The sequence below is a fragment of the Entelurus aequoreus genome, linkage group LG02 (genome assembly GCF_033978785.1).
Source record: "Entelurus aequoreus isolate RoL-2023_Sb linkage group LG02, RoL_Eaeq_v1.1, whole genome shotgun sequence".
NCBI classification, from domain to species: Eukaryota; Metazoa; Chordata; class Actinopteri; order Syngnathiformes; family Syngnathidae; genus Entelurus; species Entelurus aequoreus.
This window is the reverse complement of record NC_084732.1, coordinates 78,252-101,211: the sequence shown is the minus strand read 5'-3', so window position 1 is coordinate 101,211 and position 22,960 is coordinate 78,252. Positions and strand designations below refer to the sequence as shown.

At 37.8% G+C, this 22,960-nt stretch overlaps 1 protein-coding gene across 3 annotated transcripts in view; it reads right to left on the bottom strand.

Annotated features, from left to right (window-relative positions):
- Positions 1–19,277, bottom strand: part of LOC133665429 (NT-3 growth factor receptor-like) — a 157,087-nt gene extending 137,810 nt beyond the window's left edge. For 2 of the 3 annotated variants that reach the window (XM_062070725.1, XM_062070731.1), the window contains exons 1-2: positions 19,123–19,277; positions 11,485–11,673 (exon numbers count right to left, since the gene is read on the bottom strand). In XM_062070725.1, the coding sequence (XP_061926709.1) occupies positions 11,485–11,673; positions 19,123–19,144 (211 nt within the window). In that variant the 5' untranslated portion in view covers positions 19,145–19,277. Of the gene's footprint in view, positions 1–11,484; positions 11,674–18,818; positions 19,087–19,122 lie in introns of those variants that run through there. The other variant, XM_062070739.1, reaches the window with a different exon arrangement.
- Between the last annotated feature and the right edge of the window lie 3,683 nt (positions 19,278–22,960).

The window sequence follows — 22,960 nt, the reverse complement described above, 5'->3', positions numbered from 1 at the left end:
AAAAATTCCCTATTTAAAAATTCAGTATTTAAAAATTCAGTGTATAAAATTTAAGTGTTTTAAAATCCAATCTATAAAAATTCCGTGTATAAAAATTTCAGTGTTTATAAATGCAATGTTTTAAAATTCAGTGTGTAAAAGTTCAGCGATGAAAAATTCCCTGTTTAAAAATTCAGTATTTAAAATTTCAGTGTTTTAAAATCCAATCTATAAAAAACCAGTGTACAAAAATGTCTGTGTTTAAAAATGCAGTGTTTTAAAATTTAGTGTGTGAAAGTTCATCGTTGAAAAATTCCTTGTTTAAAAATTCAATATCTAAAAATTCGGTGTATAAAATTTCGGGTGTTTTAAAATCCAGTTTATAAAAATGCAGTGTATAAAATGTAACGGTTTAAAAATTCTGTGTTTTAAAATCCAATGTGTAAAAGTTCAGTGTTGAAAAATTCCCTGTTTAAAAATTCAGTGTATAAAATTTCAGTGTTTTAAAATCCAATCTTTAAAAGATCAGTGTATACAAATTTCAGTGTTTTAAAGGCCTACTGAAAGCCACTACTACCAACCACACAGTCTGATAGTTTATATATCAATGATGAAATCTTATCATTGCAACACATGCCAATACGGCCGGGTTAACTAATAAAGTGCAATTTTAAAATTCCCGCCACACTTCCGGTTGAAAAACTCCTTTGGATATGATTTATGCGCGTGACGTCAGAAAATCTACGGAAGTGGTTGGACCCCATCGGACCCGATACAGAAACCTCTTGTTTTCTTCGACAAAATTCCACAGTATTCTGGACATCTGTGTTGGTGAATCTTTTGCAATTTGTTTAATGAACAATGGAGGCTGCAAAGAAGAACGTTGTAGGTGGGATCGATCGGTGTCTTAGCGGCTAAGTACAATACTTACAGCAACACAACAAGGACTACTTAGAAGACGCCTAGCCGATGCTTGCCGCCAAACCCACGGATGAAGTCCTTCGTCGCGCCGTTGATCGCTGGAATGCAGGTGAGCACAGCTGTTGATGGGAAGATGAGGGCTGGCTGGCGTAGGTGGAGCGCTAATGTTTTATCATAGTTCTGTGAGGTCCGGTTGCTAAGTTGCTAAACTAGCCTTAGCGTCGTTAGCAACAGCATTGTTAAGCCTTACCAGGCTGAGAATTTTTAACCGTGTAGTTACATGTACATGGTTTTATAGTATTGTTGGTCTTCTGTCTATCCTTCCAGTCAGGGGTTTATTTATTTTGTTTCTATCTTCATTTGAGAACGATGCTATCACGTTAGCTCAGTAGCTAAGTGTGTCACCGACGTATTGTCTTGGAGATAAAAGTCACTTTAAATGTCCATTTCGTGTGCTCGACTCTCATTTTCAAGAGGATATAGTATCCGAGGTGGTTTAAAATACAAATCCGTGATACACAATAGAAAAAGGAGAAGAGTACATAGTTCTGTGAGGTCCGGCTAATAAGTTGCTAAATTAGCCTTAGCGTCGTTAGCAACAGCATAGTTAAGCCTTACAAGGCTGAGAATTTTTAACCGTGTAGTTACATGTACATGGTTTTATAGTATTGTTGGTCTTCTGTCTATCCTTCCAGTCAGGGGTTTATTTCTTTTGTTTCTATCTTCATTTGAGAACGATGCTATCACGTTAGCTCAGTAGCTAAGTGTGTCACCGATGTATTGTCTTGGAGAAAAAAGTCACTTTAAATGTCCATTTCGCGTGCTCGACTCTCATTTTCAAGAGGATATAGTATCCGAGGTGGTTTAAAATACAAATCCGTGATACACAATAGAAAAAGGAGAAGAGTACATGGTTCTGTGAGGTCCGGTTGCTAAGTTGCTAAATTAGCCTTAGTGTCGTTAGCAACAGCATAGTTAAGCCTTACCAGGCTGAGAATTTTTAACCGTGTAGTTACATGTACATGGTTTTATAGTATTGTTGGTCTTCTGTCTATCCTTCCAGTCAGGGGTTTATTTCTTTTGTTTCTATCTTCATTTGAGAACGATGCTATCACGTTAGCTCAGTAGCTAAGTGTGTCACCGATGTATTGTCTTGGAGATAAAAGTCACTTTAAATGTCCATTTCGCGTGCTCGACTCTCATTTTCAAGAGGATATAGTATCCGAGGTGGTTTAAAATACAAATCCGTGATTCACAATAGAAAAAGGAGAGAGTGTGGAATCCAATGAGCCAGCTTGTACCTAAGTTACGGTCAGAGCGAAAAAAGATACGTCCATCACTGCCTCTCAAGTCCTTCACTGTAACGTTCCTCATCTACGAATCTTTCATCCTCGCTCAAATTAATGGGGTAATCGTCACTTTCTCGGTCCGAATCTCTCTCGCTCCATTGTAAACAACGGGGAATTGTGAGGAATACTAGCTCCTGTGACGTCACGCTACTTCCGGTACAGGCAAGGCTTTTTTTTATCAGCGACCAAAAGTTGCGAACTTTATCGTCGATTTTCTCTACTAAATCCTTTCAGCAAAAATATGGCAATATCGCGAAATGATCAAGTATGACACATAGAATGGATCTGCTATTCCCGTTTAAATTTAAAAAAATCATTTCAGTAGGCCTTTAAAATCCAATCTATCAAAAATCAGTGTGTACAAATTTCAGTGTTTAAAAATGCAATGTTTAAAATCCAGTGTGTAAAAGTTCAGCGTTGAGAAATTCCTTGTTTAAAAATTCAGTGTATAAAAATTCAGTATTTAAAAATTCAGTGTATGAAATTTCAAAATTATAAAATTTAGTGCAGAAAAATGTGTTTCTTCAAAACACAAGACCCACTTCCGGTAAGTTAAGTCTGAAGCAATGGATCACGTCTCAGAAGCAGCCAATGAGGTGTCAAGTTTGAAGTCACGTGACGCGCGTCTCACAAAGAGGCAGGTTATGCAGCACTACACGCTCTGAATATTTACACGCACGCGTTTTTCCCCCCACTAAAATAATCAGCATAATGAGCTACAATAAAGACACAAGTTGACCTCCATAGTCCTGCTCCTCACAAATCACAAGTTCAAGAGTTCGACTACAAACCCAGCGAAGCTTGCATCATTTTTCCTGGTTTTTCCTCCGCTCCCTGCAGCAGCTCGGCGGTAACACACGCTACCTTCCAGGGGGGGCTTTGCCGCCGAGATATTTAACCGACGCTAAAATATAAATATTAATATCCAGGACTGAGTGACTGGAAGATGGAATCCTCATGAATAAAATATGTGCGCAGGGGGGAGGAAAAAAAACGTAGAAAACAACAAGTGTCAGCAATGCTGAATGAAGACAGGTTTTTTTTTCTGGCTGAGATGCAGGACTTGACCGTCACGTTACTGACACAGTGAGCTTACGTAAGTGTGTGTGTGTTCTGGCAATGCTTACTTAATGGGGACATCGCTCTGTTTACACCTTTAGGGGACCTCTGACGGTATGGGGACAAAAAAACAGGTCCCCTATAGGGAAACATTTTTAAATGATAGTCAAATCCATTCTGAAGATGCCTAAGTGATTTTTAAGCTTTGGCCCATAAAACATGTTTACTGGTTAGTTTGAGCGTGAGACATTTGCACAGCAGCTCCCTCATCGGGCTGTAGCTGGTACTGTAACTTTTATTTTATTTAATTTTTTTTTAAATGGTCCTCAAAAGTCACGTACAAATTTGTGTGGATTAAGCTAAATTATTTAAATTTGGTCCCCATGAACCATATTAACTATTTTTCCCCAGGGTCCCCAGTAAGAATGATCAGCACATTACTTCATCAATCCAGAGATTTTAAAGACGTGTATGAGCTAACTGGGCAGTGGCCATTTTACCTCATTTTTTTTATGCCTCCACAACCTTTAGAAAGGGTGGTCCCACAAGTCATGATCAAAAACTTGGTCCCCATTCCAAATAATAACCAGTATGTGTGTGTGTTATTACTTTTTTATGTCAAATGATTACTTTTTAATGCAAAATGGTGACATTTGTCATATTCAGACTTTTATCACTTTTTTTGAGTAAAATGATTACTTTTGTCAAGATTTTGCCAAGTAAAATTACGATTATTATTATAATTCATGCCAACATTTAAAAATGTTTTCTTATAAAACTGTGACTTTTGTCGAGTAAAATCACGACTCTTTTCATAAAATTGCCAAAAATGTAAGCTTTTTCTTGTAAAATTGCGACTGTTATTGAGTAAAATTCCAACTTTTATCATAATATTGCACAAGTGTTGAGTTTTTCTTGTAACATTTTGACTTGCGTTGAGTAAAATGACGACTTTTATTATAATACTGCCAAAATTCTAAGTTTTTCTTGTGAAATTGTGACCTTTTTCTTGTGAAATTCCAACTCATTTTTCACAAGAAGCTTTTTTTATATTTGCACAGTATGTATATATTATTAATGTTGTAAATACACATCTTTATATATCTAGAAAGGGTGGTCCTAAAGAGGGAGGCATTATCCGGAGGTCTCAAGGAGGTAACAAATACAAGAATATGTGTGTGTGTGTCACATACAGGCTTTCTACTAAATGAATGAATGTATTATGGATCGCTGGCCGGCCATCAATATTGCAGCTGTACTGTATGCTGGACAATAGGACGGGGACCCCCCCGAGACCTCACAATAGCGCCCCCTAGAGTCACGGCTCTGCAGAACAAGACGACCATGCAGGGGGAAAAAATAAGCAGCAATAGCATTCCGCCCACATCCGCGCTCATTCTCAGGTTGACACTGGCTGGCACACACACACACACACACACACACACACATACACACACACACACACACATTCCCTTTCCCGGGGCGTGTGTCCTGAGGGTGAGCAACACATTCATATTCAGCACAGGCAGAAAGAGTCGGGAGCCATTTTGTTTCTCCGGCCAATGGCGGACAAGCGGCGGGCACTGCGACAGCGTTCACAAACAAACCCCCCAGCTCCAGCCACCGCCACCAACCCGTTCCCTTTGCAATCGAAGTCCGCGGACGGTCCGAAACGGAGCCGCCGTCCTCCAGGTGGAAGTTTCACCCCGAGCCTGAGTTTCATTTATTCATTAGGCGGCGATCAGACGTGCGCCGCATGAGATGTCATAAATCAGCCGGACGAGCGGCTATTAACAATTCATGCCATTCATAATACATAAGAGCCCTCGTTTATTTATCACCTCTAAATGGGAATTCCTTCCCTTCCTCCTGCTATCCGCGCTCGGCCAGTCGAGTCGCTGCGTAGCCCCGAAAGACGGCCATTTTTGGGGAGCGAGCCAAGACGTAAACAAACCCCCCCCCCGGCTTTGATTGGGATCGTCAGCGGGGAGACTTCTGCTGAAGGGATTGTGGGTAATTAAGCTTTAACGGGATGTTAGTAAGCACCTGTGTGCAGTCGCCCCCCCCCTGCCCTCACCTTGTCCAAACATCCACAAACTTTTCCAAGTCATTTCTGCTGCAACATTTTTTTCACTTTAGCCATTACAGTTTTTAAGTTATTAATGTTTTTTTGGTTTTTATATTGTTAAAGTTAAAGTTAAAGTACCAATGATTGTCACACGCACACTAGGTGAGGCGAAATTATTATCTGCATTTGACCCATCACCCTTGTTTACCCTCTGGGAGGTGAGCGGAGCAGTGGGCAGCAGCGGTAGCCGCGCCCGGGAATCATTTTTGGTGATTTAACCCCCAATTCCAACCCTTGATGCTGAGTGCCAAGCAGGGAGGTAATGGGTCCCATTTTTATAGCAGTGTTTCCCACACATTCATTTATTTGTGGCGGCCCGCCACGAAAGAATTACGTCCGCCACAAATTTTAAAAAAATAAATAAATAAAAAAAAATTATTTTTTTTTGTCCTATCCAGCTTCTCAGGCAAATCATATAGTTGATGTAGATGCCCATATAGGCTGTTCAGATTTACTTTACAAAAGAGAAGTGTAGGATACTTCTCTTGTTGCCTTATTTGTATTTGACCACTACTGTTTTCTGTTTATTTGTTACTGACTGTGGCAGGACACCTCTGCCTCTGTTTCACTTTATGTTGCTGGTAAATAATATGGTTGTAGTAGTAGGCTAAAGTTAAATTATTTAGTATGCACTAATTAAAGGGGCAGAGCTTTAAGAGACATTTTAGCTTTTATAATTTATAAGATATATTTTTTGTAAGAACCACAATTAATAAATATATTTCAGTGAATAACTTATTGTTCAAATCTGTATATAAATATGTACATAAAGTGTTTATTTGTTATTGACTGTGGCAGGACACCTCTGCCTCTGTTTCACTTTATGTTGCTGGTAAATAATATGGTTGTAGTAGTAGGCTAAAGTTTAATTATTTAGTATGCACTAATTAAAGGGGCAGAGCTTTAAGAGACATTTTAGCTTTTATAATTTATAAGATATATTTTTTGTAAGAACCACAATTAATAAATATATTTCAGTGAATAACTTATTGTTCAAATCTGTATATAAATATGTACATAAAGTGTTGTAATTATATTGTAAAATGGATGGATGGATGTTTAAAACAAAACTGTTATTATTAATTAGTAAGTATACATTTTTTTAGCCTTTTTAGAGAAAATCATATCATAGTAGTAAATTATGCAAATTGCTCGATGATGTCATGGTGACCACGCCCATAGCCACGCCCATAGCCACACCCCAACCGCCACAGGTATCTTGGCAGTTTATGGGAAGCACTGTATAGTCTTTGGTATGACTCGGCCGGGGTTTGGACTCACAACCTACCGATCTCAGGGCGGACACTCTAACCACTAGGCCACTGAGTAGGTAGGTTAACGTGTAATTAACGTGTTATTAATGTTAACTACACCGCCGCCCACCCCAATTATGTCAAAAGCTCCCCAAACATGTCCAATTCATTTGTGCTACGTTTGTGCTGCGAACAGTATTGGTCTAACAATTATATCATTTGTTATTAACTAATAGGGTTGTCCCGATACCAATATTTTGGTACCGGTCCGGGTCCCAAAATGTATTTTGATACTTTTCAATACTTTGATACTTTTCTAAATAAAAGGGACATAAAAAAATTGCATAATTGGCTTTATTTTAACAAAAAATCTTATGGTATATTAAACATATGTTTCTTATTGCAGGTTTGTCCTTAAATAAAATAGTGAACATACTAGACAACTTGTCTTTTAGTAAGTAAACAAACAAACAAAGGTTCCTAATTAGTCTGCTGACGTATGCAGTAACATATTGTGTCATGTATCATTCTATTATTTTGTCACCATTATGAAAGACAAGTGGTAGAAAATCAATTATTAATCCACCTGTTCATTTACTGTTAATATCTGCTTACTTTCTCTTTCAACAAGTTCTGTCTACACTTCTGGTAAAATGTAATAATCACTTATTCTTCTGTTGTTTGATACTTTACATTAGTTTTGGATGATACCACAAATTTAGGTATCGATCCAATACCAAGTAGTTACAGGATCATACATTGGTCATATTGTTTTTTTATGTCATTGCCTGAAATAAATAAATAAATGGAAAAAAAGAAGAAGAAAAAAGTTCTCATGTGTCCAGGGACATATTTACTGACTTTATAAACATAATATACATTTTAAAAAATGAAAAAAGATTTTGTGATGCTAAAAAAATATTGATGTAATCATAGTAGTATCGACTAGATACGCTCCTGTACTTGGTATCATTACAGTGGATGTCAGGTGTAGATCCACCCCTGGTGCGCTACGGTGTGTAGTGAAGCATGTTTAGCTATTCCTCGTCCTGCAGTGATAATGATACTTGTAAGAAACTTACTTTATTTGTCGCCATGGAGGCGAGGATTAGTGATTTAGAAGTAGCTACAACACTGCAGACTGCGGGTGGACGTTAGCCGCTAGCTAGCTAGCCATGTCTTATAGCACTTCTTCCTGAGGGCGTTTCAGTGTTATAACTTTACCTTTATCTTTACTTTTTAAGCGTCCCGGAAGAGTTAGTGCTGCAAGGGGTTCTGGGTATTTATGTTGTGTTACGGTGCGGATGTTCTCCCGAAATGTGTTTGTCATTCTTGTTTGGTGTGGGTTCACAGTGTGGTGCATATTTGTAACAGTGTTAAAGTTGTTTATTTGGTCACCCTCAGTGTGACCTGTATGGCTGTTGACCAAGTATGTTAGCATTCACTTGTGTGTGTGAAAAGCCGTAGATATTATGTGATTGGGCCGGCACGCAAAGGCAGTGCCTTTAAGGTTCATGGCGCTCTGTACTTCTCCCTACGTCTGGCAGCGGCGTTTTAAAAAGTTATACATTTTACTTTTTGAAACCGATACCGATAATTTACGATATTACATTTTAAAGCATTTATCGGCCGATAATATCGGCAGTCTGATATTACCAGACATCTCTATAGAAGACTGAAAACCACTCTGATTAAAAAAAAAGCACTTTGATAAATGGAAGGACACTGCAGCACCTGCAACAAGTGAATTCGTCCAAAAGATGGCGCCATAGCACAAACAACAAATCACCCTGTAAGTGTGTTTGCTTGTTTTTTTTAATGTACAATTACTTTTTTATATTGCCGTCAGTGAAGAAAAATCCATAAATTAGCCGCTCGTCTTACAAATAGAAGCATTTAAGTCCCATCTTAAAACTCATTTGTATACTCTAGCCTTTAAATAGACCCCTCTTTTAGACCAGTTGATCTGCCGTTTCTTTTCTTTTCTGCTCTGCCCCCCTCTCCCTCGTGGAGGGGGGGGGGGGGGGGGGGCACAGGTTCAGTGGCCACGGATGAAGTGCTGGCTGTCCAAAGTCGGGACCCAGGGTTGACCGCTCGCCTGTGCATCGGTTGGGGACGTCTCTGCGCTGCTGACCCGTCTCCGCTCAGGATGGTCTCCTGCTGGCCCCACTATGGACTGGACTCTATCACGTTAGATCCACTATGGACTGGACTCTCACAATATTAGGTTAGATCTACTATGGACTGGACTCTCACACTATTATGTTAGATCCACTATGGACTGGACTCTCACAATATTATGCTAGATCCGCTGTGGACTGGACTCTCACTATTATGTTAGATCCACTATGGACTGGACTCTCACTATTATGTTAGCTCCACTATGGACTGGACTCTCACTATTATGTTAGATCCACTATGGACTGGACTCTATCACGTTAGATCCACTATGGACTGGACTCTCACAATATTAGGTTAGATCTACTATGGACTGGACTCTCACACTATTATGTTAGATCCACTATGGACTGGACTCTCACAATATTATGCTAGATCCGCTGTGGACTGGACTCTCACTATTATGTTAGATCCACTATGGACTGGACTCTCACTATTATGTTAGCTCCACTATGGACTGGACTCTCACTATTATGTTAGATCCACTATGGACTGGACTCTATCACGTTAGATCCACTATGGACTGGACTCTCACAATATTAGGTTAGATCTACTATGGACTGGACTCTCACACTATTATGTTAGATCCACTATGGACTGGACTCTCACAATATTATGCTAGATCCGCTGTGGACTGGACTCTCACTATTATGTTAGATCCACTATGGACTGGACTCTCACTATTATGTTAGCTCCACTATGGACTGGACTCTCACTATTATGTTAGATCCACTATGGACTGGACTCTCACAATATTATGCTAGATCCACTATGGACTGGACTCTCACAATATTATGCTAGATCCACTATGGACTGGACTCTCAATATTATGTTATATCCACTATGGACTGGACTCTCACTATTATGTTAGATCCACTATGGACTGGACTCTCACTATTATGTTAGATCCACTATGGACTGGACTCTCACAATATTATGCTAGATCCACTATGGACTGGACTCTCACAATATTATGCTAGATCCACTATGGACTGGACTCTCACACTATTATGTTAGATCCACTATGGACTGGACTCTCACAATATTATGTTAGATCCACTATGGACTGGACTCTCACAATATTCTGCTAGATCCACTATGGACTGGACCCTCAATATTATGTTAGATCCACTATGGACTGGACTCTCAATATTATGTTAGATCCACTATGGACTGGACTCTCACACTATTATGTTAGATCCACTATGGACTGGACTCTCACTATTATGTTAGATCCACTATGGACTGGACTCTCACACTATTATGTTAGATCTACTATGGACTGGACTCTCACTATTATGTTAGATCCACTATGGACTGGATTTTCACTATTATGTTAGATCCACTATGGACTGGACTCTCACTATTATGTTAGATCCACTATGGACTGGACTCTCACTATTATGTTAGCTCCACTATGGACTGGACTCTCACAATATTATGTTAGATCCACTATGGACTGGACTCTCACACTATTATGCTAGATCCACTATGGACTGGACTCTCACTATTATGTTAGATCCACTATGGACTGGACTCTCACTATTATGTTAGAACCACTATGGACTGGACTCTCACACTATGATGTTAGATCCACTATGGACTGGACTCTCACACTATGATGTTAGATCCACTATGGACTGGACTCTCACTATTATGTTAGATCCACTATGGACTGGACTTTCACTATTATGTTAGATCCACTATGGACTGGACTTTCACTATTATGTTAGATCCACTATGGACTGGACTCTCACACTATGATGTTAGATCCACTATGGACTGGACTTTCACTATTATGTTAGATCCACTATGGACTGGACTTTCACTATTATGTTAGATCCACTATGGACTGGACTTTCACAATATTATGCTAGATCCACTCGACGTCCATTGCACCGGTCGCGGAGGGGGGGGGGGGGGGTCCTCTCCAAGGTTTCTCATTGTCCCATTGGGTTGAGTTTTTCCTTGCCCTGATGTGGGATCTGAACCGAGGATGTCGTTGTGGCTTGTGCAGCCCTTTGAGACACTTGTGATTTAGGGCTATATAAATAAACATTGATTGATTGATTGACAAATCCAAAGTGAAAAGTAGCGGCTTATAGTCCGGAATTTACGGTAATTTTATATATTGTAAAATGAGCATTTTAGTGAAAAAAAATAAAAAATTGTGTTGCAGTTTAGCATTGACGCAGTAGTTTATGGAGGTTAATTTCCTTCTTTATTACAAAAGCTTTTTTTATTCGCAGTAAATTTATGAAACTGAATTTTTGGCGTTTGAATTTTGTTAACTGAATTTTTGTTAACATCAACATATGCTAAAATTTAATTAAATAAAAATGTGTGAGCAAAATTTGTCTCAAGACTCACTTCCGGTAAATGAAGACCGAAACAATCTATCCTGTGCTTCAGGCATTTTTTACACTTTATTTTAGCAATTTGAATTTTAAAAAAAAACACGTTTTTATTCAATGAAACTGTCAGCAAAAATTCAGTAGACAAAATCCAGTTACATAAACGTAATGGCGTCCAAATAAAGACGCAAATGAACGCAATTCGTAAACAAACATGGCTAAGACGTGTGTCGCCGTAGTGTTGCGTAATCAAAAGTACTCACGAGTTGCCGGCTTGTTGCAGTTGTGTCCGTGTCGGAAATACTGCGGGTTCTCCACCACGGGGATGCGAGTCATCCCGATGACGACGGCGTCCGGCCCCGCGTCCAGCGTGCACGGCGTTATGATCCCGTGGTTGACGTGGTGAAGGGGGCTGGCCGAGTCTTCCTCGCCGCTGATCACGGCCACTGGACCTAGAACGAGGCCGGGAGCTTTACTTCTTTTGTAGCACATCTCAATGTAAGACAGGCGTTCTTTTTCAAGACACGTTTTTTTTGGGGGGAAAATATTTCTGGTCAGTTACCAGTTTGTAAGTACGAACCTCTAACGCCACAAATATAAGACGACTCCTTTTCTAAACCCGTTTTTTTTCTCAAATTCAAAAACTGCTTCATTTCTAAAACATTATTTTCGATTAGCTTCATAACTTTAACCTGTGAGACACACGGCTAGGAACGGTACGGACCGAATTCAGTCAATTTACGTAAAATAAAACGGTGCCATATTTCGCTAACTTTGTCGTGGTTCCGGTTGCAGACTTGACGGCCAGACAGGCTGTCAGAATAATTGTATCTAAGTTACCACAAAACTTTGCTTTACATTGAGTTCCCGGCGAGAAGACAAAAGCTGTCTTTAATCCTACCAAGCAGAAGACTTGTAAAACTCCACTGTGTAGGATGGGACGCAACATGAAGGTGTTCTGTTTCTTTCATGTATTGTAATCAACAGGCAGACTTTGTCTTGACCCAAGAACTACAAAGCGGAGAGGAAGCAGGGCCTGACTCCCCTCAAGGCGACATTTTCTGTGAACTGTTTTTCGACCTCTTCTTTGAACTGTTTTGTAATGAAAGGCGATGGCTGTTTACGACCCCCGTCTCTTAGAAACAGCTGTTGCCATGTAATCAGGGAAAGTCCAAATAAAAGAGGAGGCCTACAATCTTTCGCCAGAGCGTGTTGGAACACTGTACTAGAGTACAGGCCAGACGTCTCTCCTCAATTGAGCCAAATTTAATTCTGTCTCTGTTTAATTCCTTGCTTCTTTGTCTTGTTTAATAGATGTCATCAGTGTTTGAACCTGACACAGGCGTATTCGTAGCGGACTGCCTCGAAGTAAAAGTTGTCATTTCTCAGGAGAAGCATGCCTGATGGAAAGCGCTCAAAAGTAAAAAATGGGCTAGCTCGATTCTAATTCACATTGGATTTCCGATATGCAAAAGCAACGATTGAAAATATGGCAAAACTAGGGCTGCAACAACTAATCGATTAAATCGATTAAAATCGATTATAAAAATAGTTGCCGATTAATTTAGTCATCGATTCGTTGGATCTATGCTATGCGCATGCGCAGAGGCTTTTAAAAAATATATATATATATATATATATTTTTTTTTTTTTTAAATAAATCTTTATTTATAAACTGCAACATTTACAAACAGCTGAGAAACAATAATCAAAATAAGTATGGTGCCAGTATGCTGTTTTTTTTCAATAAAATACTGGAAAGGATAGAAATGTAGTTGGTCTCTTTTATCCGATTATTAATTGATTAATCGAAGTAATAATCGACAGATTAATCGATTATCAAATTAATCGCTAGTTGCAGCCCTAGGCAAAACGTTAAAACATTTTTAATACTAATCTATATTCAGTGTGGCACTAGGAATTGGGACCCAATCAATTCAGAAAAATGGGATCCCACAGTATATCTTTGGGGCCCCATTTTTTTGTAACCGTTTTGAAAACAAATGATAAATGTATGCATTATCCTGTTGTAGCTCACATTGTATAATGTTGTTTTGGAAAAAGGTTGTCATAAACATTACTCAATTCATTAAAAAAAGTATACAAAAGAAAAAAAAATTGTATGCAAATGTAAATGTATTCAGTTATAAACATTCATTCATAATTGATAAAAAAAACAAGGAAACCGGGCGGTAAAAAATAAATAAATCCGCGTCCGGGGGACGCGCGCACTTCGGAAATGTGCGTCCTTTCTGATTTCAATGCGTAAAAAGACAAAAAAAAGTGTGTTAACGCCAACACTGTATACTAATAGCAGATTTGTTAAGCCTTTTTAAAGAAAATCATGTCGTAGGAAGTTATGCAAATTCCTCAATTACATCATGGTGGCCACGCCCCCACAGGTATCTTGGCCGTCTAGGGGAAACCCTACAAATCCAATGAAAAAGAGTGGCACCGTACAATGCACACTCGCTTTGTTGGTGTTAAAAACGGCAACACTACTTAGAGAGTTTGGCCGAGTGCTGCTTGACTGATTGTTGTCGTTTAGTCTGCAACCGGACGTGACAAGTTCACAACCAGATGTGACATCACGTGCAACAATATCTAAATACTGACGGATTTTGGTCGGTGCCTATAAAAGCATAGACATCTTATAAGTAGACGCAGCATGGAGCGCTACTGCCTACTGGCGCTGACGAGACGCGGGGCCGCCATCTTGGAGTGGTGATCCGCTCCACTCAGTGCAATTCATTTGGCAGGTGCAATGAACTGTCAGTGCATTTAATTCATTTTACCTAACTGAATACCACTGATTTACACATGTTTTTTGGTCATACGTGTAGCTATGATAAAGGACACATGTTTTATTATTCATAGTTTGCTTAACAGTAATAGAATATTCTTATATGCTATAAGTAACCCAGTGTTTCCCATAAACTGCCAAGATACCTGTGGCGGTGGGGGCGTGGCTATGGGCGTGGTCGCCATGACATAATCGAGTAATTTGCATAATTTACAGACAATGATATGATTTTCTCTAAAAAGGCTAAAAAAATGTATAATTACTAATTAATAATAACAGTTTTGTTTTAAACGTCCATCCATCCATCCATTTTACAATATAATTACAACATTTTATGTACATATTTATATACAGATTTGAACAATAAGTTATTCACTGAAATATATTTATTAATTGTGGTTCTTACAAAAAATATATCTTATAAAATATAAAAGCTAAAATGTCTCTTAAAGCTCTGCCCCATTAATTAGTGCATACTAAATAATTTAACTTTAGCCTACTACTACAACCATATTATTTACCACCAACATAAAGTGAAACAGAGGCAGAGGTGTCCTGCCACAGTCAGTAACAAATAAACAGAAAACAGTAGTGGTCAAATACAAATAAGGCAACAGAGAAGTATCCTACACTTCTCTTTTGTAAAGTAAATCTGAACAGCCTATATGGGCATCTACATCAACTATATGATTTGCCTGAGAAGCTGGAAAGGACAAAAAAAATTAAAACAATTTTTTTATTTTTTTTTATTTGTGGCGGACGTAATTCTTTCGTGGCGGGCCGCCACAAATAAATGAATGTGTGGGAAACACTGTAGATTGCTTAACAGAAATAGAATATTCTTATATGCTATAAGTGACCAGACGTCCGAGATCAAAACTGTGAATATAACCACAAAAAAGGGATTATATTTTTCTAAAAAGCTATTTTTAAATTGAAGAAACAATATGATTAGGTTATATATACATGCGTATATCCTACATAAAAAATGTATGAATACATTAGATGTCTATATATCTTAGGAACCTATAGACTGCATCTCTGTTGCTGCAGCAGCAGAGTTTATTCTGTCTTGACACTTTGTATTGATATTTTGTATTACATTCTTCCCTTAAATGATCATGTTTACAGTGATTGTTTTATATGTATTTTTGTATGTATGTCGCGTTGGATTAAAGCGTCTGCCAAATACTTAAACATGAACATATATAAACACCTGAAAGTCTTTTTATCAGCTAAAACCATTAATCTGTTTCACTGGATTCAGAATAAAACCAAATTCTGTCTTACCGAACAATGTTAGTATTTGAATATTGTTACTTGAAGACTTATTCCTGGTTGCAATTACACTGTTAAAAAAGTATTGTCTTATACTTTGCCCAAAATGAGAATGCATCACAATCAGTGGCGGCTGGTGAATTTTGTTTTAGGTGGGGCAGAAAGGTCTTTGGGAAACCTTCAAAAGTGTCAGATGGAATCTAGGTCAGTGCTTATGGAATATGATTCATCAGGTCTCAGTTCATAGCCGGGTGAACACATAGCCTAGTAGTTCCACAGTAATCCCCAAAATTACCCCATTCCAGGTGTCAGGTAAGTGTGGCAGGTCTTTTCCTGTTTATCACATATTTTGTCCCACACATTTCACAAAGGTGGGCTACACAAAATTGGGTTGGAAAGCTAGACTAAATTTAGACTTGTATAATACTGTGTAGCTACTGTCCATCTGATTGTCTAGTTAGCTAACATATATTACCCCTCCCCTACACAATCTGGACTGTGGTCCTAACTTTTACCCCTGTTGGCTTTTACAATCTTTATCTTCATCATTTATTTCAACTTTATGTTATCCAAGTATGACATTTTTAAATTACATTAATTTCATTGACAAGCAATTCTATTATGGTCATACTTTTGTTTGCTAGCGGCTACGATTTTAGTACTATTGAAGATCTTTGCTCCTTCTCAACTACGTGGTAAAATTATTTTCACAAAATATAACCAATAGTTAGGGGTGTAACGGTACGTGTATTTGTATTGATCCGGGGGTTCCGGTTCGGTTCAGAGGTGTACCGAACGAGTTTCCACACGGACATATTAAGTAGCGTAACGCACGTTGTGTAAACAATGCACACCAAGGCACAACACACGGCATGCTAGCAGCTAACGGGCTACGATACACTGACCATACGTCCTATTTTCACCGGACATGTCCTCTTTTGCGGAGCTGTCAGGGCGGAGTTTATTAAATGCCTCAAATGTCCGGCATTTTGAGTTAGGGTTGCGTGTATTTTCAATGTACGTTCAGGGTTAAGAAGGGGTTAAAAACAAAACAAATTGTGCGCGCAGCAGCATTGGTGAGGGAGGGGCAGAGACGGAGAGAGAGAGAGAGTTATGATAAACGCGCATGCGTCGCCAGGCTCTGCTTTTTATCCATAGATGTATCACATTTAATTTTGTATTATCTATAGCAGGGGTGTCAAAAGTGTGCCCCGGAGGCCATTTGCGGCCCACAGCTAATGTTTTAAAGGCCTACGGCACATTCTGAAAATACTATTAAAATAAACAAAAACATAACAAAAGTGAAATAAAAAAGCTTAAAGGTTGAATGTAATTTAGAAAAAGTTGCAATGTTGACTAAAAAAAAAGAGCTGTTTTTTTTTTCTTTCAAACTGTCATTGCTCAAAACATAATATTGAATCAAAATCAATGTCATTATGAATTATTGACCTATCCAAGGTTCCGATTACTTCACATCAAATATTCCACTAAGAAAAATATTTTTGGTGGAAGAATTTGCAAAATTGGTAAATAAAAACCCAAAAATGTATATTTTGTTGTTTTCTTACTGTACCGAAAATGAACCGAACCGTGACCTCTAAACCGAAGTACGTATCGAACCGAAATTGTTGTGTATCGTTACACCCCAACCAATAGTACGTTAATGTTAAATCTTACTTGTGAAAAGTAATCCCCCGATTCCTATTTTCAACAGTCCAGTCATTTGAGCAGGAAAACGCTGAACACCTACGTGTCAACTGTCCCTCAAACCTAGACTCCAAACATCCCAGAACAAGCTAGTCAGATTACTTCTAGACCTCCACCCCAGATCACACCTCACTCCTCCCCACTTCTCCAAAGTGGGCTGTCTCAGGGTGGAGGACAGAGTAAAACAACTTGCACTGAGCCTGGTCTATAAAATCCGCTACACCTCCCTGATACCGAAGTACATGTCAAACTACTTCCTTAACGTAAATGACCGCCATAACCACAACACCAGAAGGAGCTCCACTAACCACGTTAAACCCAGATTCCGATCTAACAAAGGTCTTAACTCATTCTCCTTCTATGCCACATCAATATGGAATGCACTCCCAACAGGTGTAAAAGAAAGTGCATCTCTATCCTCCTTCAAAACCGCACTAAAAGAACACCTCCAGGCAATTTCAACCCTAAACTAACACCCTTCCGTCCTCATCATACCTCTTCGGATTGTAAATAATCAAATGTAGACACTTTTTCTTATACTTTCTGATCTCTCTCTCTCTGTCCACTACTTGCTGTACATATCCTACCAAGTCAGTCCTACATTGTTCCAATGTCCATTTCCCTGATGATGCAATTGTTGATGACTGAAGTGTTGTTACCAACCAAACCTAACCCCCCCCCCCCCCATATCCCGCACCCCAGACTGTAAATAATGTAAATAATTCAATGTATATACTCTGATGGTTATCTTGTGAGATGACTGTATTATGATAATAGTATATATCTGTATCATTAGTGTTTCCCACACATTAATTTATTTGTGGCGGGCCGCCACGAAAGAATTACGTCCGCCACAAATTTAAAAAATATATATATATATATATATTTTTTTTTTTGTCCTGTCCAGCTTCTCAGGAAAATCATATAGTTGATGTAGATGCCCATATAGGCTGTTCAGATTTACTTTACAAGAGAGAAGTTTAGGATACTTCTCTTGTTGCCTTATTTGTATTTGACCACTACTGTTTTCTGTTTATTTGTTACTGACTGTGGCAGGACACCTCTGCCTTTGTTTCACTTTATGTTGCTGGTAAATAATATGGTTGTAGTAGTAGGCTAAAGTTAAATTATTTAGTATGCACTAATTAAAGGGGCAGAGCTTTAAGAGACCTTTTAGCTTTTATATTTTATAAGATATATTTTTTGAAAGAACCACAATTAATAAATATATTTCAGTGAATAACTTATTGTTCAAATCTGTATATAAATATGTACATAAAGTGTTGTAATTATATTGTAAAATGGATGGATGGACTTTTAAAACAAAACTGTTATTATTAATTAGTAAGTATACATTTTTTTGAGCCTTTTTAAAGAAAATCATATCATTGTAGTACATTATGCAAATTACTCGATGATGTCATGGTGACCACGCCCATAGCCACGCCCCCACCGCCACAGGTATCTTGGCAGTTTATGGGAAACACTGATCATGAATCAATTTAAGTGGACCCCGACTTAAACAAGATAAAAAACTTATTTGGGTGTTGCCATTTAGTGGTTAATTGTACAGAATATGTACTTCACTGTGCAACCTACTAATAAAAGTTTCAATCAATCGCAGGGTCCTCATCACCACTTCAAGATGGCAGCCGAATTTCTCGCGTCACAGCAGCCAATGCTGCGTCTACTTATAAGATGTCTATGTATTAAAGTGCAGAAATCTCTACCCATTTTAATATTATAGCGATATTTTTAGAAGCTCTATTGTTGGCCAAATTGATATCATTTATCAGTGGGTGGTCCTACCTTAGTTTTTGACTCGTCTTTAAGAACTCATAACAATCCGTGAAATGAGCATTAAAAAAAAAAAAATCCGCAAATGAAGTGAACTCATTACCAAATGAATTAAAACCATTTTCCCTTATCTTTCGGTGAGAGAACATATTTAAAACCTCCTAAAGACTCTGTTTGTGCGTCTATCGTCCGTGGAAAATCCTGTTAGCCGAATTATAAACACGTCCTCAGGTGTGCGGGCGGCACGACTCCCCGGTGCGCGGAGGGAAACATGTCTTCATCCGGGTAACAACGAGTCAACGGTCACTCTGCTTACCCACAATGCCGAGCGCCTCCATCAAAAAGGCGGCAAATAGCGATCAAGACCCGGTGACATCCCATAATAGACCGCGGCCGGGCGGAAGTGGGGATGTCAAGAAGGGACGCGCCGGAGCTGCAATTTATTTCCGAGCGTGTCGTGTGGCGACTTTAGAGCACACACACTTTACGAGGGGCACGAAATGATTAAGAGTAGAAAGGCCCTTCAATTGATATCTGTTGTGATTAGTTATACACGAGAAGTGTTATAGACTAATCTGGATAATAACTGGACGTAGACAACTCTTATTATTTATTTTACCTCTTCGTTGAACCTTTTTCCGGTTAGTGAAGCGCGATACATCCTGTTACCGCAGTAAGGATACAGACTTTCACAATAAATGTTTAAGCAGTAAACATTACAATATCCGTGTTGAAAACATTTAAAGTGATTTAGGTAGCCCTTTTTGTATTTTTTTAAACTTAATGTATTTTCTTCATATTTTTTAGTATTATTACTCTATCTGTATTTGCTTTTGTTTTCTTTCCTTGATGTTGAAAATGCCTTGACTTTTGTGTGAATTATAACTGTATGTTTGTTCAATTAAAAAATAAATAAATAAAAAAAAATATATATATATATATATATATATATATATATATATATATATATATATATATATATATATATATATATATATATATATATATATATATATATATATATATATATATATTATATATATATATATATATATATATATATATATATATATATATATATATATATATATATATATATATATATATATATATAAAACTTTACTAGGGGCACACACACTTTATTAGGCGCACACACACATCCGCAGCCACAAATTGCCAGGCGGAGTGGGCAGACACGCCGCAGGATTATGTATCTATTTGTATTTCTTCACGCCTTTCTTTCAAAACGAATCATCTTCTCCCACAAAAAAAAAACCCAAAAAAACATTCCCTCATTAGCGAAAGGCACATCAGAATAATGATCCTGTAAAAATAGCAGACTTTTTGGTCTGAGAATCGCCTTAAAGGCGCAGGCCGCTGCCTCGCTGCGAGGCCACGGGACTTCCTGCCACAAAATCATCTTTCAGAAGAAATCTATAAGGCGTATGAATAAAACATGCCAACAATCTGCCCCCGAGCTGAAGTGCAGCAGCGAGAGGGAAAATAAAAAGTAAACTAATAAAGCAGCAGCGTTGTATAACGCGCTGTGGAGGATTTACATGCCAGACAACATAAACACAACACAATCAGTTTTTCTGCAGGAAATTCAAAATGAAAATAAACTTTCACGAGTGAATTTAATCCAAAACTGTTGAATCTTTCACTACTTTCTGCTTCTCTAACAGGGAAACGAACTGCAGAATGGAGTATTGGCCGACACGGATAATGATATGATACGATATCGACCACATATGACACATTTTTACATTACATCAGGGGTTTCAAACTCATTTTAACTCAGAAGCCGCATAGAGGAAAATCTATTCCCAAGTGGGCCCGGACTGGTAAAACCATGGCATGATGACTTAAAAATAAAGACAAAGTCAGATTGTTTTCTTTGTTTAAAAACAGAACAAGCACAATCTAAAAACATACAAATCATAATGTTGTTGTTTTTTTACACTTACATGTTGCTGTTCATAGTAGTCTATCTTCATTTGTCGTGATTTATCATTTCCGAATAAATGATGCGATAATATTCACCAGTCAAATAGGTGTGAGTTTGGCAGTTTTAAAATGCTCTCATTGGTGTAAAATGTTAATCTATCGGAAGATGTCATAAATAGTAATACCAAAATCAAATTACAGGATGTTATTGATGTATGTGGAGGGGGGCGTGGCCTGCGGGCCTGCCGCGGAACGGGGTGTGCCAGGACCGGCCATACTTACAACTAACTTGTTTATACAACAATGATTGTGTGTTAACTCATTTGCAGTGTATGTATATATATATATATATATATATATATATATAGTATATATATATATATATATATATATATATATATATAATATATATATATATATATATATATATATATATATATATATATATATATATGCACATACATATGTAAATATGTATACATATATGCAGTATACAAACAATAATATACATATATGTACAGTATATATACATGTGTATATACATATAAATACATATATACATAAATATTTACATATACACATACAGCATAAATACACATACAGCATATATACATATATATATATATATATATATATATATATATATATATATATATATATATATATATATATATATATATATATATATATATATACGTATGTATGTATGTATAGATTAACCTTTAAAAATATAAATAGTTATGGGTATCGACTGATATAAAACACTCATATGGTGATACAGTTTTCAGCCATATTGCCCAGCTCTATTGTCCCTTTACAATACATACTTTAATCAAATACCACATTGTCGGAATAATTGTATCTAAGTTATCACAAAACTTTGTGTTACATTGAGTTCAGCTCGCCCTGCGAGAGGACCAAAGCTGTCATTGATCCTACCAAGCAAAAAAACTCCACTGTGTAGGATGGGGAGCGACATGGGGGTGTCGGTGTCTTTGATGTATTGTAATCCACAGGAAGATTTTGTCTTTACCCGAGATCTACAAAGTGGAGAGGAGGCAGGGCCTGACCCCCCTCCAGGCACCTTTTCTTTTAACTGTTTTGTAACCAAAGGCGATGGCTGTTTACGACCCCCCTCCCTTAGAAACAGCTGTTGTCATGTAATCAGGGAAAGTCCAAATAAAAGAGGAGGCGTCCAATCTTTCGCCAGAGCGTGTACGCATTTCTCCTCAATTGAGCTAAATTGAATTATGTCTCTGTTTAATTCCTTGCTTCTTGTCTTGTTTAATAGATGTCATCAGTGTTTGAACCTGACACGCATACTGTACTTTAATCAAATACTACAGTACTGAGGCACTACAAAATACCACTACAGTATTCTTTGGCGGTTGCTTGAAGAAAGGAGACAACAACAATGGAGGATTTCCTTTTTGATTAGAGGCCCACATGTTTTTATCCATGAGGAGACTGAGGGCAGCCACTGCAGCTTGACAGGACACATGATGTAACTGATGTCATTTGGCACATCTTCATTGCCACAACTGTTTGTCTGAAAGATCAACTTCCTGCAGCTTCCTTCCATTCTTCTTGAAGAAGGATGCTCCTCAGCTAAGATTCTTCACAGACTCCCTGGCAGACTGCGGGCGACATCCATCAACGTTGGCGTGTACGGTGCCGCCATCTTCACGGCGAGTGTTTTATGTTGATGCCAGGCGCCGGCCCCAGGTGCATTAGCTAATTCACAGCGATCAATTGATCAGGCGTGACATTGGCATCCAGGAGTCGGGAGTAATTTACTGCCCGGCACAGGACACGCCCCCTTCTGGACCTCGCTTACTGAGACACTGTCAACGCAGCGCTGGGAGGAATACATCATGTCATATATTTGTTTTTATTCATCAAAGATTTGTGAACAACTTCACGGATTTCAATGTTTTGGGATAAGGTTTTTTTTTTCTGCAAATACTAGTTTATTACAAATAAATACATGAATGAATTGTATCCTTAGGTCCCAAAAGAGTCCACTTTTTAAAACTGTAATGAAAATGTAATATAATATATACACATATATATATATATATATATATATATATATATATATATATATATATATATATATATATATATATATATATATATGAAATAAATAATTAATCATTATAAGTAATACATACAAATATATCTATAAACATATACATATATACACA